The sequence below is a fragment of the Pseudorca crassidens genome, chromosome 11, assembly GCF_039906515.1.
Source record: "Pseudorca crassidens isolate mPseCra1 chromosome 11, mPseCra1.hap1, whole genome shotgun sequence".
Classification (NCBI taxonomy): domain Eukaryota; kingdom Metazoa; phylum Chordata; class Mammalia; order Artiodactyla; family Delphinidae; genus Pseudorca; species Pseudorca crassidens.
This window is the reverse complement of record NC_090306.1, coordinates 84,199,993-84,218,330: the sequence shown is the minus strand read 5'-3', so window position 1 is coordinate 84,218,330 and position 18,338 is coordinate 84,199,993. Positions and strand designations below refer to the sequence as shown.

The following is an 18,338-nucleotide window of genomic DNA, read 5'->3' as shown; positions in this document are numbered from 1 at the left end:
ACAATTTTTTTCTGATCAGGTATGGCCTATGTATATTTTTTGTTGTCTGCTGGAAGATTTTAGCATTTTAGGCTTAAATTTCATTTCCTATTTTAGACCATACCCCAGAGCAGAAGTTGTCAGATCTGTTTTGTAAAGGCTGGTATTTCTTAAGTGCTCCATGAAGTTTTTAGTTCAAAATAAATTCAAGGCCTTAGGGAAAATTGAATCTGAGCTCCTGACTTCCCTTAGCATTTAAACACCAAAGCATGATCTTGGAGAATTTTCCTGTTTGAATCTTGTCTTTATGATCCAGAACTCTGTTGACCCACAACATTCCACATTTCCTGAAATAACTAATCCTTTAGCTTCTTCTGTTGTCTGCTACCTCTGCTTTGCATTTCTGTTTTTGCATTTCAGAATGGCTGTCCTTTTATCAGTGGAAGAAGCATTTTCCTTATTGCATCATCTCTCTTCCTGCTAATTTTCATTGTCAATTTTTCTCCATTAGGAAAATAGGTAATGTAGTTTATAGTTCTCAGCTCAGAGGATATTTAGGATTGGAAAAATGAGATATTGATGCTTTTTAGTTAAAATAAAATCGTTAGGATCTTTGTTACACTACCCTATAGGAATTAGCACTGTTCACTCCAAGCTCCTACACCTGTATTACAAGATATAAAAGACAGAAGAGCAGGCTCACATAGAAACCAACGCTATAGTTATTTGTTGAATGTGCAAATTTCTCTCCCAAATGTGGACATTGGCTTCTTAAGAAGTTTAGTGGACTCTTTTACCAGTGTCTTAAAAAATGACCAGTTTTTATTTTAAATATGCTGGAATAAATAACTTAGTAGACCCATTTGTTAACTATGAAGCTAGGAATAAGAATTATCCTTTCTTGCCATTCCTTTCCCCCCTTCTTTATTCTCTTTTTTACTTTAAATGAATGTGAAGAGCAGACTGCTTGATGCGAAAGACCTGGCTATTGGTGCGTGTTAGACAAGACCAAGCCCTTAATGACATCATGGGGCTTGGGATTCTGATCACTTCACAGTACTATGAGCTTTCCTCTGTTATTTGTCCAGACTGCTTGCCCCATGCATTTTTGTCTGTTTGAAACAAAGAGAACTGGGCAAGGAAAAGCACTGATGACACCGATTGAGAGACTGAATGAACAACACAAGTATATATTCTACTGACAGTAGAGATAATTATACAGCCCTAGCATTTGAATAGCTCTTTATAGCTCAAAGTGGTTTTTCACATATGTTATTTAATTTTAGCTTCAAACAAAACCATAAGATAGGTGGGGTAAGGTGCCACCACACTTTACTGAAGAGGAACTAAGCCCCAGAAACTTGCCCACTAGAAAGGTACTCTTTATATTGCTACATGCTCCATCTCAAGAATAGAAAAAGCAAATATTTACATAATAGAGAAGAGCCAAGATTCAAACCCAGGCAAACCCGCTCCAGAGTCTGGGCCCTTAACCACCGTGCTGTACTACCTCTCACGGAGGCAGCATCTTCCTAGACACACAGCACAGGCATCCACACATTTCAGTCTGGAGAGGCTGAGCACCCATATGGAAACAATACAGAAGCTGCAGTCTCCCAGAAGCACAGAAAAGCCCTTTGTTAGGGTGAAATAAAAATATCCAAGTGATAGGATTCACCCTTCTCCCACCCCTCAGTATTCCTTCTGGCTTCTTCTTATTGCTTTGTACTTCACAAGCCAAGAATCATAAATGTAAGATGAAGGCTGGGAAGGAGAATTAACAGAACAACTGGGAAACCCTTTTTAAAACAAACCTGCTGGTATGTGTCTGGGTAAACATTCTCCCTCCTGTAAAAGGGCAAGGTTCGTACCCTGTGCATCTGAAACAAAGAAGCAGGATAGAGTAGTAGCTAAAATCTTAGGCTCTAGAGCCAGGCTACCAGGGTTCTAGGTCCAACTGTGCAACTTTAAACAACATACGACCTTTCTGTATTTTATTTTTCTGCCCTATAAAGGAGATGATAACAACAGTACTTCACAGGGTTGTCATGGAAATAATACGAGTTAACACATGTAGACCATTTAGAACCTGACCGTAGTAAATGCAGGTTTGCTGTCATTTTGCATAATGAGATAATATTTAAAAGGCCTGACCTGTAATAAATATTAGCTCCCTTGCTTTACATATAGTTTAGATCACTGGAAAAAGTCACATTCTTTGAAGAGTATTTGCCTTATGTCAGTTACCTTGGTGCTAGGATAAACAGCTATTTATTACATTTTTTAGGGATTAGCCAGTTTCTTTTTTTAACTCTTGTCCCAGGGCTCTCCTCTATCCCTTCCTAAATGTCATTTTCCTGTTTAACAAATTTGAGAACAGTCACCTCTGCCAAATCATTTTACCCATCTTAACTGTTTCATCAACTTCACCCTAGGGACACCTCATTGAAACAGATAGTGTTTCTCTTTTGCTCATGGAACCTGGAGTCACTTAAGCTGTTTTCTCTAATTCATTCTCCTCTCTATACAGTCACAATAAGAAGTCATGTCTCTAGGTTTTAATTCCTCTAATCTCAATTGACATTTTCTAAGTAGTAAACCAGTTTTCTCCACTGGCCTATAAGTTACATATGTGCAGGGATGTTCAAAGCTATATCCCCACTGCCTAGCAAAATGCTAGGAACAAGAGGTACTTTATAAATATTTGTTGAAGAAATCAGTCAATGCTGAAGGAATTAATGATTAATAAAGTATCAAAAGAAGTATCCTACCGCCTCCCCAATTAACTAGAACCTAATTAAGAAATTATCTGAAATTAATCAGAATATGAATTGCCTTGTACTTTTAAAAGAAAAAATTAATTTTAGAGACCTAAACTGGTATCATGGATTTAATTTAATACAGTTATAACAGTTTCCAGACCATACCCTGGAGTAAGCATACATTCATTTCAGTGGCCTAGGCCTTCAATAGCTACATAATATACAATGAGAATAGTTATGAACATGTCAAAAGTGAGTTAGTATCATCATGCCCTTACCACATAGGGTAGGATATTGGCCTTTGAACTTACTCTTCCCACTGCCTCAAATTGTCTTTTTCCTAAATACCAGAACAGCTTGTTCCTTCACCACGTTCCAGTCTCTGTTCAAATTTCACCTTTTCAGAGAGGCATTCCTTGACAATTTTGTTTCATATGAGTCACTTTCTTCTCCTATCATTCTTTTTTTTTTTCTTTTTCAAAAATAATTTATTTTACTCAAAAAATGATGCTTGTGACAGAGAATTTATGAATTACTAAAATATACCCCCCAAAAGGTAGCAAAATAAAGTTAGTGAAACTCCTATCACTACAAAAATTATCACCACAATAATTTGGCCACTTTAATTTCAGATTCCTTCTTTCTTCCTCTCTCTCTCTCTCTCTCTCTCTCTCTCCCCCCTCTTCCCCTCTCAACTTCTGATGTCACATTTCCATCTCTATCTCTGACCTTCCTCCTTCCTTTTTATAAGGACCCTTGTGATTGCGTTAAGCCCACCTATAGAGTTCTGAGTAGTCTTCCCATCTCAAGATCCTTAACTTATAATCACATATACAATGTCCCTTTGACCATGCAGGGTAAAATATTCACAGGTCCTGAGGATTATTCTGTGGACATATTTAGGAGGCCATTATTCTCTCTACCATGGAGTCTAAATAAGAACCATTTGCAAAGATAGTCGACATTTTATGTCATAGTAACTAATAACACAATCTCTAGAATCAGATTTTTGGTTTCTAATCCTATTTTAATAGCTGCCTTACTTTCTGTTACAATTAAGCTATCTAGGCCTTAATTTCCATCACATTATCACTTATAGAATTTATTAAAATAACTTCAAAACACAGTACAGTAAAGGTACCTGACTCATAGTAAACTATCGTTATTATCAATATTAAGCAGGGGCTTCCCTGGTGGCGCAGTGGTTGAGAGTCCGCCTGCCAATGCAGGGGACATGGGTTCTAGCCCTGGTCCGTGCAGATCCCACATGCCGCGGAGCAACTAAGCCAGTGCACCACAACTACTGAGCCTGCGCTTTAGAGCCCACGAGCCACAGCTATTGAAGCCCATACGCCTAGAGCCTGTGCTCTGCAACAAGAGAAGCCCGCGCACCGCAGCAAAGAGTAGCCCCCACTCGCCCCAACTAGAGAAAGTCCGCGCACAGCAATGAAGACCCAACGCAGCCAAAAATAATTTAATTAATTTTTAAAAAATTTCTGTGCTATTCTTCACATCCCTTAGCTCTTGTCACTTTTAATCTTGGGTGCCATTATGTTCAAACCCTGAAATTACTTTTATTATTAAGTGAATTGAACAATAGTGTCTCCATATCCCTATGACATATTAAATAAGACATGAAGTTATTGATCTTATCAAGAAATTGAAAAAGGTTGTTTCAATGTAGCATTATGTAATGTAATATGGGTATATTCTGAATCTCTAACGGTTGTCAGTTTTTACTCATATTACAGAGCAGAATCAAAGATGCTAAAAATGTCTTGGGTATTAGGTATAGGACATAAAACAATTTTTTCTCAGTGATATTGTAGCAGCTCTAATCTATGCACATGTGGATTTTGCTCAACTTTGTATCAAAATACAATAAAATTTTGTATTTTTTTTTTTTTTAACATCTTTACTGGAGCATAATTGCTCCACAATGGTATGTTAGTTTCAGCTTCACAACAAAATGAATCAGCTATATATATACATATGTTCCCATATCTCTTCCCGCTTGCGTCACCCTCCCTCCCACCCTCCCTATCCCACCCCTCCAGGCGGTCACACAGCACCGAGCTGATCTCCCTGTGCTATGCGGCTGCTTCCCACTAGCTATCTACCTTACGTTTGGTAGTGTATACATGTCCATGCCTCTTTATTGCTTTGTCACCGTTTACCCTTCCCCCTCCCCATAGCCTCAAGTCCATTCTCTAGTAAGTCTGTGTCTTTATTCCTGTTTCACCCCTAGGTTTTTCATGACATTTTTTTTTTTCTTAAATTCCATATATATGTGTTAGCATACGGTATTTGTCTCTCTCTTTCTGACTTAACTTCACTCTGTATGACAGACTCTAGGTCTATCCACCTCATTACAAATAGCTCAATTTCGTCTCTTTTTATGGCTGAGTAATATTCCATTGTATATATGTGCCACATCTTCTTTATCCATTCATCCGATGATGGACACTTAGGTTGTTTCCATCTCTGGGCTATTGTAAATAGAGCTGCAATGAACATTTTGGTACATGACTCTTTTTGAATTATGGTTTTCTCAGGGTATATGCCCAGTAGTGGGATTGCTGGGTCATATGGTAGTTCTATTTGTAGCTTTTTAAGGAACCTCCATACTGTTCTCCACAGTGGCTGTGTCAATTTACATTCCCACCAACAGTGTAAGAGGGTTCCCTTTTCTCCACACCCTCTCCAGCATTTATTGTTTGTAGATTTTTTGATGATGGCCATTCTGACTGGTGTGAGATGATATCTCATTGTAGTTTTGATTTGCATTTCTCTAATGATTAGTGATGTTGAGCATTCTTTCATGTGTTTGTTGGCACTCTGTATATCTTCTTTGGAGAAATGTCTATTTAGGTCTTCTGCCCATTTTTGGATTGGGTTGTTTGTTCTTTTGTTATTAAGCTGCATGTGCTGCTTATAAATTTTGGAGATTAATCCTTTGTCAGTTGCTTCATTTGCAAATATTTTCTCCCATTCTGAGGGTTGTCTTTTGGTCTTCTTTATGGTTTCCTTTGCTGCGCAAAAGCTTTTAAGTTTCATTAGGTCCCATTTGTTTACTTTTGTTTTTATTTCCATTTCTCTAGGAGGTGGGTCAAAAAGGACCTTGCTGTGATTTATGTCATAGAGTGTTCTGCCTATGTTTTCCTCTAAGAGTTTGATAGTTTCTGGCCTTACATTTAGGTCTTTAATCCATTTTGAGCTTATTTTTGTGTATGGTGTTAGGGAGTGATCTAATCTCATACTTTTACATGTAGCTGTCCAGTTTTCCCAGCACCACTTATTGAATAGGCTGTCCTTTCTCCACTGTACATTTCTGCCTCCTTTGTCAAAGATAAGGTGACCATATGTGCGTGGGTTTATCTCTGGGCTTTCTATCCTGTTCCATTGATCTATATTTCTGTTTTTGTGCCAGTACCATACTGTCTTGATTACTGTAGCTTTGTAGTATAGTCTGAAGTCAGGAAGCCTGATTCCTCCAGCTCCATTTTTCGTTCTCAAAATTGCTTTGGCTATTCGGGGTCTTTTGTGTTTCCATACAAATTGTGAGATTTTTTGTTCTAGTTCTGTGAAAAATGCCAGTGGTAGTTTCATAGGGATTGCATTGAATCTGTAGATTGCTTTGGGTAGTAGAGTCATTTTCACAATGTTGATTCTTCCAATCCAAGAACATGGTATATCTCTCCATCTATTTGTATCATTTTTAATTTCTTTCATCAGTGTCTTATAATTTTCTGCATACAGGTCTTTTGTCTCCTTAGGTAGGTTTATTCCTAGGTATTTTATTCTTTTTGTTGCAATGGTAAATGGGAGTGTTTTCCTGATTTCACTTTCAGATTTTTCATCCTTAGTGTATAGGAATGCCAGAGATTTCTGTGCATTAATTTTGTATCCTGCTACTTTACCAAATTCATTGATTAGCTCTAGTAGTTTTCTGGTAGCATCTTTAGGGTTCTGTATGTATAGTATCATGTCATCTGCAAACAGTGACAGCTTTACTTCTTCTTTTCCGATTTGGATTCCTTTTATTTCCTTTTCTTCTCTGATTGCTGTGGCTAAAACTTCCAAAACTATGTTGAATAAGAGTGGTGAGAGTGGGCAACCTTGTCTTGTTCCTGATCTTAGTGGAAATGCTTTCAGTTTTTCACCATTGAGGACGATGTTGGCTGTGGGTTTGTCATATATGGCCTTTCTCCTATCATTCTTTATTTCCTTTTCCTACTTTTGAAAAACTTTTAAAACTAGGTTTATTGAAGTATAATTGAACTACAATAAACTGCACATATTTAAAGTGTACAGTATGATGTTTAACAATTAGATACACCTGTGAAACCATCACCACACTCAAGACAATAAATATCCATCACCTCCAAAAGTTTCCTCATGTTCCTTTATAATCCCTTTCACTCCCCTTCTTTCCACCCCCAGGTAGTCACTGATCTATTTTCTGTCAGTATAGATAAGTTTGCATTCTCCAGTATTTTATGTAAATGGAATCATACAGAATCTACACTGTTCTGGAGGGTCTGGTTTCTCTTACTCTGCAAAATTATTTTGACATTTATTCCGTGTGATGAATGCATCAACTATTCGTTCCTTTTTATTGCTGAGTATTATTACACTGTGCTGGTATACTACAATTTGTTTATTCACCTGTTGATGGACTTTAGGCTGTTTCCAGTTGTAGGCTATTAAAAATAAGGCTGCTATAAACATTTGTATTCAAGTCTCTGCACGGCATATGCTTTTATTTATCTTAGGTAAGTACCCAACAGTAGAATAGCTGGGCCATGTAAAAGAGGTATATATGACTTTCTAAGAAGCTATCAAACTATTTCGCAAAGTGGTTGTGCCATTATACATTCCCACCAGCATTGTCTGAGAGTTCCAGCTGATTCACATCATTGTCAACACTTGGTGTGGTCAGCCTTTTTAAATTTTAGACATTCTAGTAAGTGGTATCACATTATGGTTTTCATTATAGGTTTGCACTTTCCTAATGTCTAATGATGCTGAACATCTTTTCACAGGCATATTTGCCATCCATATGTCTTCTCTGGTGAAATCTCTGTTCAGATCTTTTGCCCATTATAAAAATTGGTTTGTTTCCTTATTACTGAGTTTTGAGAGTTCTTTATATATTCTGAATACAAGTCTGTTATCACATGCAATTTGCAAATGTTTTCTTCTAGTCAGCAGTTTGCCTTTTCATTCTTGTAAGAGTGTCTTTCAAAGAGCGGAATTAAAAAAAATTTTTCATGAATCCTAATGATCATTTTTTCTTTTACAATTGTGCTTTTGTTGCCTAACCCAAGTTCAAGATTTTTCCTAAATTAGTTTCCTAAATTTTCTTCTAAAAGTTTTATAGTTTTAGATTTTATATTTGGGCCTATGATTTTTAGCTAATTTTTATATATGGTATGAGATATGACTTGAAATCTATTTTTTCTGCATATGGATCTCTAACTGTTCCAGCATTATTCATTGAAAAGTCTCTCCTTTCTCCATAGAATTACCTTTGTCAAAAATAAATTGATCTTCTATATGATGTCAATTTCTAAACCCTTTATTCTGTTCTATTGATCTGCATGTCTGTATTAAATCAATACACCACTATCTTGATGACCATAGCTTTCTAGTAAGTCTTGGAGTCAAGAATTGACCTTCTCTAACTTTATTATTCTTTTTCAAAGTTATTTTGTTCATTCTTCGTCCTTTGCATTTCTGTATGAATTTTAGGAGAAGCTTGACAATTTCCACCAAAAAAACCAAAAAACCAAAAATTCCTCCTGGGATTCTTTTTAGGTTTACATTGAATCTACAGATAGATTTGGGAAGAACTAACACGTTAACAATTTTGAGTCCTCCGATTCATGAACACAGTATACCTTTCCATTTATTTAGGTCCTATATGATTTGTTTCAGCAATGCTTTGTAATTTTAAGTGTACTAGTCTGGCACATCTTTTGACAGTTCATTCCTTAGAATTTCATGTTTTTGATGCTATTGTAAATTGTGATTTTTTAATTTCAAGTTCTGATTGTTTATTGTTAGTATATAGAAATACAAATAATTTTCGATATTTATCTTGTATTCCTTATAGCTTATTGATCTTATATCCTATTGATCTTGCTAATCTCATTTATTCTGTAGCTTTTATGTGAATCTCATGAGATTTTATATACAGATAATCATGTCATATGTGAACATAAACAGTTTTACTTCTTCCTTTCCAACCTGTATGCATTTTATTTATTTTTCGTGATTTATTGTGTTGGCTAGAACCTCCAGTACAATGTTAGATAGAAATGGTGAGAGTGGACATCCTTGCCTTGTTTCCTGAACATAGCAAGAACACATTCAGTCTTTCATGGTTAAGTGTGGTGCTAGCTATAGGTCATTTATCCCAGAGAAATGTAAACTTACTTTCACATAAAAAACTATACAAAAATGTTTGTAACAGCTTTATTCATAAGAGCCAAAAACTGGAACTAACTCAGATGTCCTTCAATGGCTGAATCATTAAGCAAGCTATCGTACACGCATCATGGAATAGTCCCCAGCAGTACATAGGAATTACCTATTGACAAACAGAATAATATGTATGGATTTCAAGGGAATCATGCCAAATGAAAGAAAGCCAATCCCAAAGGTTATATACTGTATGATTCCATTCATATAATATTCTTGAAATGACAAAATGATAGAGATGGAGAACAGATTAGTAGTTGCGAGAGGTTAAAGAGTGGACAGGGAGAGAGATGGCCATGGCTATGAAAAGATAGCAGAAGGGTTCCTTGTAGTGATACTGTCTTTATCTTGACTGTAGTGATGGTCACACAATCCACACATGTGATAAAATTGCATAGAACTAAACATATACACACACAGACAAATGAGTGCATGTAAACCTGGTGAAATATGAATAATAATGGATTTTATCAATACCAGCTATCTGGTTGTGATATACTACAGTTGTACAAGATGTTACCATTGGGGAAAACTGGGTGAGTCTATACAGAATCTCTTTCTTACTGTGTCTTATAACTGCATGAATATACAATTATCTCAAAATATGAACTTTTAAAAAAGAAAATGAAAAGTTGAGCCTAGAGATAACAGGCAAAGAACCGAATAAAATATCGTGTGGACTATTATGCAGCTATTTAAAAGAACAAATTAGAGCTTATTTACTTGTTATAATTTCATAAAGCTTTGTTAAATGAGGAAAGTAGAGTTCAGAAACGTGTGGTAAGATTCTATTTTTAAGAAACAATATCCAAAAATACCCCTACATATACTTCTCATGCATGTGTGTGTGTGTGTGTGTGTATATATATATATATATATATATATATATGCATATATATTTGTACATAGCTGTGAAGTGTGTGTGTGTGTGTGTGTGTGTGTGTGTGATTCAGCAGTGGATAAATACATGTGAAGATACATACTAGTTTGTTAACATGAATTACCTTGATGAGAGAATGGATGATACAGATGGTTTGGAGGGACTCGGGCAAGGAGTAACCAAGAAAAATAGAAAAAGAAAAAAAAATAGAGCACTAAAAATACTAATACATAAAACAATAACAGTGTATTTTAATATGCAATTATGTGTGTGTTTTGTGTTGTTATAAATTTATAGAAAATTTAAGAACTGTTATATTTTTATTATTATTATTCAATAACTGTAAATTATACAGATATAATTTACATATCATTCAGTTCACCCAAAGTGTATAATTCAGTAGTTTGTAGTATATTCAGAGTTGTACAATGATCACCACAGTGAATTTTAAAACTTTTTTATCACCCTAAAAAGAAACACCATATCCATCAACAGTCATTCCCCTTTTACTCCCAATTCCCCATCCCTATAGCGAGGCAACCACTAATCTATTTTGTTTCTATAGATTCGCCTATTATGGATATTTCATATAAATGGAATCATAAAATATATGGTATTTTGTGACTGGCTTCTTTCACTTAGCACATTTTCAAGGTTTATCCATATCGTAGTATCTATCAGCATTTTATTTCTTTTTATTGCCAAATAATATTCCATTTTATGGATATATTACATGGTATTTCTCCATTCATGGGTAGAGCCTTGACCATGTGCATAGTCATCCAGGGATGATAATGATGATAGCAGAGTCCTCTTTGTATCTTTCCCTAATCTTTCTGTTAAGCTGTCTGCCTCATTTAGTATCACACTCAGGTATTAGCTTTCCCTAATTGCCAGCTGGATGCTCTCTTGTTTTTGACAATTCCCTTATACACAAATTGCTCCAGAGTCTGGTCCAATTGCATTTGGGCAGGAGTAGGTTTTGAGGCCAGTCTTTGAAGTTTGGTCTTACCCCAAGAGGGCATTTCTTAACTATGTCTTTCCCTTGTTCTCTAAAACTATCTGGCTACCGTTTAGCTTTAGCTTGTTGTCCTAATGGCTTCTTTTAATCGCTTACCCCAAAATCTCCATTGTTTTTAATAATCACCTTGAGCTTGAACTTCCTCATACTCTCTTTCAAATAAAATCAGTTCCTTGAGATAGAGCTGTCTGTATTTAAGGATGCTTTGGCAAAATCTTTGAGCCACTGCTCTGGGCACTGGGCAGGGATGGTAGCCCCTGATCTTCTCATCTCAGCCTGCCTTTCTAGACATGCAACCTCAGCCCTACAAGCAAGCTGGAATGAGGGCAATCAGGGCCTCACTATTCTTGGCCTCCCACAAGTAGGATAGAGCCTCCACTTTGTGAATAGAGGCTGCATGACCTCTCAGCTGTGTTCACCAGGAATTTAACTTCTATAACTTGGAGTTGGAGGGTATTAGAAATGCTGCTGGCCTGCCCCTTTAGATAGGATACCATATCCCTTGGATGGGCTCTGAGGCGAGAGGAGCCCATCCTCTTGGGCACACCCACCCAGAGTGGAGCTTCTTTCAAACTGAGCTAGGGAAGGAAGGGTGGGAGGGAACAGGTCATGGCTCAAGTGCCATAGACGCTCTCTGTTCTTACCAAGTTTTAGTAGATTTTCTTGAATAAATCTTTCTTCATCCTCTGTATGTTCTTAGGACAATTTCCAGAGACTTTAAATGGTGGTTTTGTTTTGGTTTTTTATCCAATTTTTTCCAGTTATGTTTGTTTGGCTGGGGAGAAGGTCCATGGAGCTCCTCACCTTGCCATTCTGGAAGTGGAACCCCCAGAATTATTTTTTAAAAGACTATGCAAAAGAAATTCCTGGTTTCATCACATACACTGAACTTCGGTTTCCTTATCTGTAAGTGGGGCTAATAATCCACACCACAGTGCCTGGAACACAGTAGCCCTGAGCAACAACTGTTAGCTCTTCTTTCCCTCCTCTTAGCTTCCTTTTGGAACTTAAAGAAGTTCTAGTTGAATAAAGAGACCTGCCCAATAATGTGATGTCATGCTTAAGAATTTTAAGACTCCAAGAAAGTATTGCAAGTAAAGTAAGAAATGTATGTAAACACTATTTAAAAAGTGATCTTCAGACCCAAACAAGGGTTCTTTCAGTGGTTTGGCTCATGAGAAAATACTTTAACAGAACCAGAAACAGCATGATTCAAGGTCTCATTCTTCTTCCTTCCTCTCCCTCACCACCTCCTCCTACCCCAGTTTCTCCCAATTCACTTCCCCGCTGCATTAAAACCTTTCACCAACGTATGAGAATTACTGAGTTGAAACTGAATGATTGAATAGTTAAAAGAATAAAATTCAGTCAGTCTATATAAAGATTTGTAAAGTGATTAGTAACCAGTATTCTCTCTGAGCTGTTTCTGTACAGCAGCCTGAAACTTGAAATAAGGTCTCTCTCTCTCTCTCTCTCTCTCATACTCTCATTCTCACTCTCACTCTCTCTCTCCTTCTCTCTCTCTTTCTTTTAAGAAATGAAAATCTCACGAAAGCCATTTCCAATGTCATGTGTTCATTCATTTAACAAAGGCAATTTAATGCCTAGAATGTGTGTAGCACTCTTCTAGGTACTTGGTCCCTGGTTTGCATCTTAGGAGATGAGGTGAGATTTGAGGAGCTGGCCAATCAGCATATGCTTTACCAAACCAAAAAATTATTGTCATGTTTGCTCGATCTTTGTGTAGCTTATCCACCTACTCATAGCTTAAAATGATGAGGAGGAACAATGTGGATGTGACCCTAGGAGAGGCTGTAATTGGCGCCTACCTTTAACTCCACCGTGTACCAGCTTTAGAGCTGGCCAAGGACAAATAGTGTCTTGCTATCAACTTCTCATATAGGTAATATTGAGCAACCTGAATTCCTTAAAACAGATTCCTAAACTGCTACAAACTTTTTGACCTTCTTAAGAGATCTAGAACCCAATCGTTTCTATTTAAAAACCTAGGTATCTTCTTTAAATAAAAAATTCAGAGACTTGGGATAGACTTTAAAAAATTTTAATCTGAAACTAGGAAGATTTTATATAGTTTGGATTGTGAAATGAAAATTGCATTATTTGATTTAGCAGGTACATAAAGAATCCTTACTACTTTTAATATTAGCAAGACATATTCCTACATCCAAAAAATACATCTTGTACACAAATAACTATAATGTTAGACAAAAAATATTTGTTATAATAGATGGTCTGTAAATGCCACTTAAAACATTCCTGTTAGGGGAACTAGAAAGGGTTTCATAAAGGAAATATCATCTGATCCAAAGCCAAAGAAGAGGCATAAATGTGGGGACATAATAAAAGAAACCCAAGTATGTTACAGGCTGCCATTAAAGACAAGCCAGTGATCCCACGTGCTTGGAGCACTGGGGGAACAGAAATAAAATTAGAGGATTTGTAGAAATCATGAAGACCCCAAAATGTCATCAAAGGAGTTGGGAGTTTATTTTGAAGCCAATTGAAGCCATGCCAGAGTTTTTAAATAAGGAGTGATAATCAAAACTGTCTTAAAGAGATTATTGCGACATCCACGTATAAACTAGATTTTAAAAAATCAGAGGCAAGAAGACGAACACAGAGGCCGTAGTTGTATTACACCAGGTGGGCCTGAACTAAGAGAGCAAAATCACACTAGATGTCAGTTCCATAAATATGAAAGAGGAATTCTAATCAAGGAAATGGATGCAAGAGATACTACGATGAGGGATGAGTGGAACTTGGGAACTGATGTCAGCGGCGAGAGGGGGAGTGCAAGATGTTTTGCAGTTTAACGTCTGTGTGCTAGGGAGGTTGACAATGTTCTTCAAAAGAGAAAGGAAACAAAGAAAGATAAGATTTTGGGAAAGAAGGAAAGTCATGTTTCATTTATTCAATAAATATTTGCTGAGCACTTACTATGTGCCAGGACTGTTCTGGGGGGATGAGAGTTATCTTTAATTTTTAAAACACTTCATGTGTTAAAGGCAGTGTTCCCAGTCTGTGTGACTCCAAAGGCAGAGCTGGATTGAGTGAGTAGGAGTCAGCCAGGAAGTAAAATACCTTTCTAATAAATGGAGGCTTCTTGATAAGTAGTAAGAGCTCTGTTACAGGCAGTATTCAAGCCTAAATTGGATGATATTCTTCCAGGAACACTGTGACAAGGGATTCCTGCATTAAGAGAGAGGGTAGACTAACCTCTCTGCAAGTTCTCTCTCAATCTTAAGTAAGAGTCTATTCGTTCCATGATCTATTCCTATGGGTTCTATTATTAATCTCTGGTTTCTCTCAATTATTAAATAAATTAGTCTGTCTGCCATTCAGTAAAACTCACACATTTACATCTGCTATTCTTAAATTATTTTTGGTTAGGGCTCTTCTTCTTTATTAAAAAATTCTACCTAGTAATGTTACCTCTGTAGCTAATTTAGAATGTCAACCCTGGTAGACTGGGTTATAAATATCAGAGAGGAAAAGGATTTCTTGTGCCTAATAATATTTTTGTTTGGAAGAAGCCTCACAAACGAGAAATGAATTATCTTGACTTCAAGATTGCGATGCAGTTTCTGTATTTTGCAGCAATTCAAGAAGAAAAAAAAAAAACCTCAGAGTGGTTCATTTTGATACAGCAAGGTAAAGAAAGAGAATAATTGTTCTCCAAACACTGTAAAGCTTTAGATCAGAAACATTTATCTGTGCTGCATTTAGAAAAAAAGAAAGGGAAGGGAAGGAAAGAAGAGCAAAAAGGGAACCTGTCAGGAGCTCCCCTATAAGCTATAGTTAAAGCTTTGCATTTCCTGGTGTTTCTTTCGAATCGTAAAATTCCACAACAAATAGCTCTGTAACGTGTAACCCGTATGAAGATTCAATTCAGATTTAAGCACTTTGGTTTGCTTTTGAATCTTGCTATTTTCTGCATTTGTTTTGACTGCTCTCATCATTCAAGATTGACGGTTGGATGGGTGTGTAGGAGGAAGCAGCAGCAGCAGGCTTACAGCTTGCAGACAAAAAAAATCTGCCTTATCTGATGGCTATTATTGAAAATGCGAGGTGTAGCCTGGGCTGGGTAATGAAGGGGAGCGAGCGAGGGGGAGCAAGGAGCATGGAGCTGCATACTGATGAGTGTAGGAGTACTTGATAAAAAGAATTCTGGCTGCTGGCCGTGCACTGCTCATTGTGGAGTACTCCAACAATCACACGGAACGCAGACCAGCCCAAGCCGACAGCTTGATATGCCTTCTTCTGCTGCCTGGTTTTGGGGGCTGTGTGACGTACTGGTCGGTAGTAAAGATTAATATGTAAGAAATGTGGAGCTAGGATCAAGTCATACTCCACAGCCTGCCTGGCAAACTATGTTTTACTTCTGACTTTGCTCTCTCGCTGAGAACATTAATCTGTCAAGCTGGCGGGCTCCTTTGATAGCAACTTTCCCAGGAGCATGATGTGGCAATGCCACCTCTCAGCCCAGGACTACCGCTATTACCCCGTGGACGGCTACTCCCTGCTTAAACGCTTCCCTCTTCATCCTCTTACAGGACCCAGATGCCCTGTCCAAACAGTGGGACAATGGTTGGAAAGCATTGGGCTACCTCAGTACGAGAACCACCTGATGGCTAATGGATTTGACAATGTGCAGTTTATGGTAAGATGCTCTCTGTGGCCACGGAGCTGCCTTTTGTCTGTCTTTGCTTCTTATGTGTCTTACACGGCTCAGAGGCAGCCTGATTTGCACCAAAACCGGTCAATTTTATATACGTAACCGCATTAGAAAATCGGATGCCCTTAGGACTGAACTTACTGTGTAACATATAGGCACTTGCTGAGAAATGAGATCTATGTGCATCCGTATACATATGTATTATATGAATGAACCGGTGAGAGTACTATTTATAGGCAGTGAAAGAAGATTAACATTTATATTCTCCCTGTCATTCTTTGTGTGATTTTTATAGATTTGTAATCTCAGAATACCCAGTTAGGTTATAGAACTCTTCAGTTAATTCTAGATTCCTAACACATATTATTTCATTTGCGCATCAGCGTTTAGTAATTAATTAGACAATTTGTTCTGTTTACGGTGTGCAGGTCATTTTTTTTCCTGGTAATTGTTCAATAAGCAGTTTAAATTGTGTGGATGACCTTTAGTTCGTTAGCAAACTGATTCAAATGTTCTATTATAGACAGCTTTCACTTACTTCACATGCTGATTGAAGAGCAATGAGGTATTGTTTATTACTTTATGTAGAAAACAAACACTTCCATCAATTAACTGTCAATATCTAGAAAGAGAGGCTGATGGACTAAGTACATTCATGTACTTCTGAATACTGGTCTGCCTGCAATCTAAACCTGATATGTGCAAACTTCCCACTGCGACGAATATAGGTGAGAAAGGAGGATGGGGAAACGTGCAGACCCATAATACAGCTTTCTGATCATTCACATACCTCCCCCAGTGCTCATCAGTTTCCCTTGTTAAGCTACGTCACAGTCCTTATTAGCTTTCTTTGCTTTTAAGGTCCCATCACACATATTACTGATCCCTAAATTTAGACAGAGCTACATAACATAGGCATGTAGCACAAAATGGCTTGCAGAAACAATCAATAGCTATGTCTAAATAAAATGCTGGGGCTGACACCTGAAGCCTATTAGTAACGAAATTGATAACACAGTACTGAGAGCTAGGCATGTCTTTTTATTTCCATTAGAGATTATTTTCTCCAAGCTTGACTTGACTATTGTAGATTTGAAAATTATTCAGACTGTTAAACTTCTGCTGCTTCTCCAAAAATGTGTGCCCCATGAGTTTTTCCTTTTAAAGCTGCATAAATGTAGTAAGACATATGAGCTCTATGTAACTGTATCCATAGAACTCTTTATGAAGCTGTTTTTATAATGAGACCTGCAGCTACTGTTATTTTTCTCATGTTTAAGAATACTGTCACAGATTAGACAGATATTGTGGGTATTAAAATAGGGGAAAAGTGAAATTGCTTCAATTGCTATAAGTGTCTTAGGACAGACTGAGCAGAATTAGGACAGACTTAGGACACTAAACAGGTGACACTAAGAATTAGAGGGACCGTCGAGTAGAATGAAAGTCTTCTCATTGTCGTTATATTTACTGCGCATTTGGGTAAGTCTTTATTCTTTCTCCTTACCTCTACTTGAAATAAGACTCTCTCATTCCCACTTCTCAAACCTGTGTCCAAGTTTATTCTGGTCCCATGAGAAGTTAAGTAGGTCTTTGGGTTCTCTGGATTGTCTGCTTGGAAAATTTTAATTCAGCATAACTTTCCTCTGAATGTTAAACACTTTTGAGTAAATATAATCCCTTTTTGAAAGCCCAATGCAAAGGTTAACCAAACATGTTTCCAATAAGCATTTGGAGATCAGAAAAAACATTCATGAATGAAATATGTATAAGCACTCCAAAATGTATCCAGGAGGCAAAAAATCCTGGACGTATGTGACAAAACCAAGGTCTGATCTTCTCCATAGATTGTTGTCTTTATTTTTAAAATTCCAATTATTGTATATAATTTTTCAGAAATTAAGAAAACATGGTTAATTCAGAATAATCAAATACTTTCTACATGAAACAGAATTAACTTTAAAAATTTGAGTTATCATTCAGAGGAGTTAATTATGAAAATGAAGCAAATCATAAAAGTGTTACCAATCATCGCTTTACATGCTGCTGTACACCACTTATTTGCTGGTTGTATCATAAAAAAATCAATTTCTATTCTATAAAAATTATTTATTGATCTCCATAATCTAATTTAATTATGAACTTAGTTAAAGTACACTAATATGATCAGCCAACTTTAAGAAATAGATTTCATTAATGGTGAAAATAATCTGTTGGACTTGCTTAATCTGCACTCAGTATCATATTCTAGCTTTTGTTTTTCTTGAAGCACATTCTGACCTGCATTTATTCATCCTGTTGCCTAAGCAACAAGCACCACACTCCTATTAACTATGATGTAGTGCAGGTCTTATTCGCTTTTTAGAACAAGACAGTAGAGACATCAAAAGGATATAATTAATGTTGGTTGAAATATCATAGTACATCCATGCATTGATATATTTTATTTAGGAAACATTCTCAAGAGTTAATTTTTCATTTAATCAATATTCCGTTCATGAATATGAGTTTCAA

The 18,338-nt window shown here is 36.8% G+C and overlaps 1 protein-coding gene across 18 annotated transcripts in view; it reads left to right on the top strand.

Moving 5' to 3' along the window:
- ANKS1B (ankyrin repeat and sterile alpha motif domain containing 1B) overlaps nucleotides 1–18,338 on the top strand; it is a 1,163,282-nt gene that overhangs the window by 730,495 nt on the left and 414,449 nt on the right. For 16 of the 18 annotated variants that reach the window (XM_067697640.1, XM_067697639.1, XM_067697638.1 and 13 more), the window contains exon 15: nucleotides 15,703–15,809. In XM_067697640.1, the coding sequence (XP_067553741.1) occupies nucleotides 15,703–15,809 (107 nt within the window). Of the gene's footprint in view, nucleotides 1–15,210; nucleotides 15,810–18,338 lie in introns of those variants that run through there. The other 2 variants (XM_067697641.1, XM_067697642.1) reach the window with 2 other exon arrangements.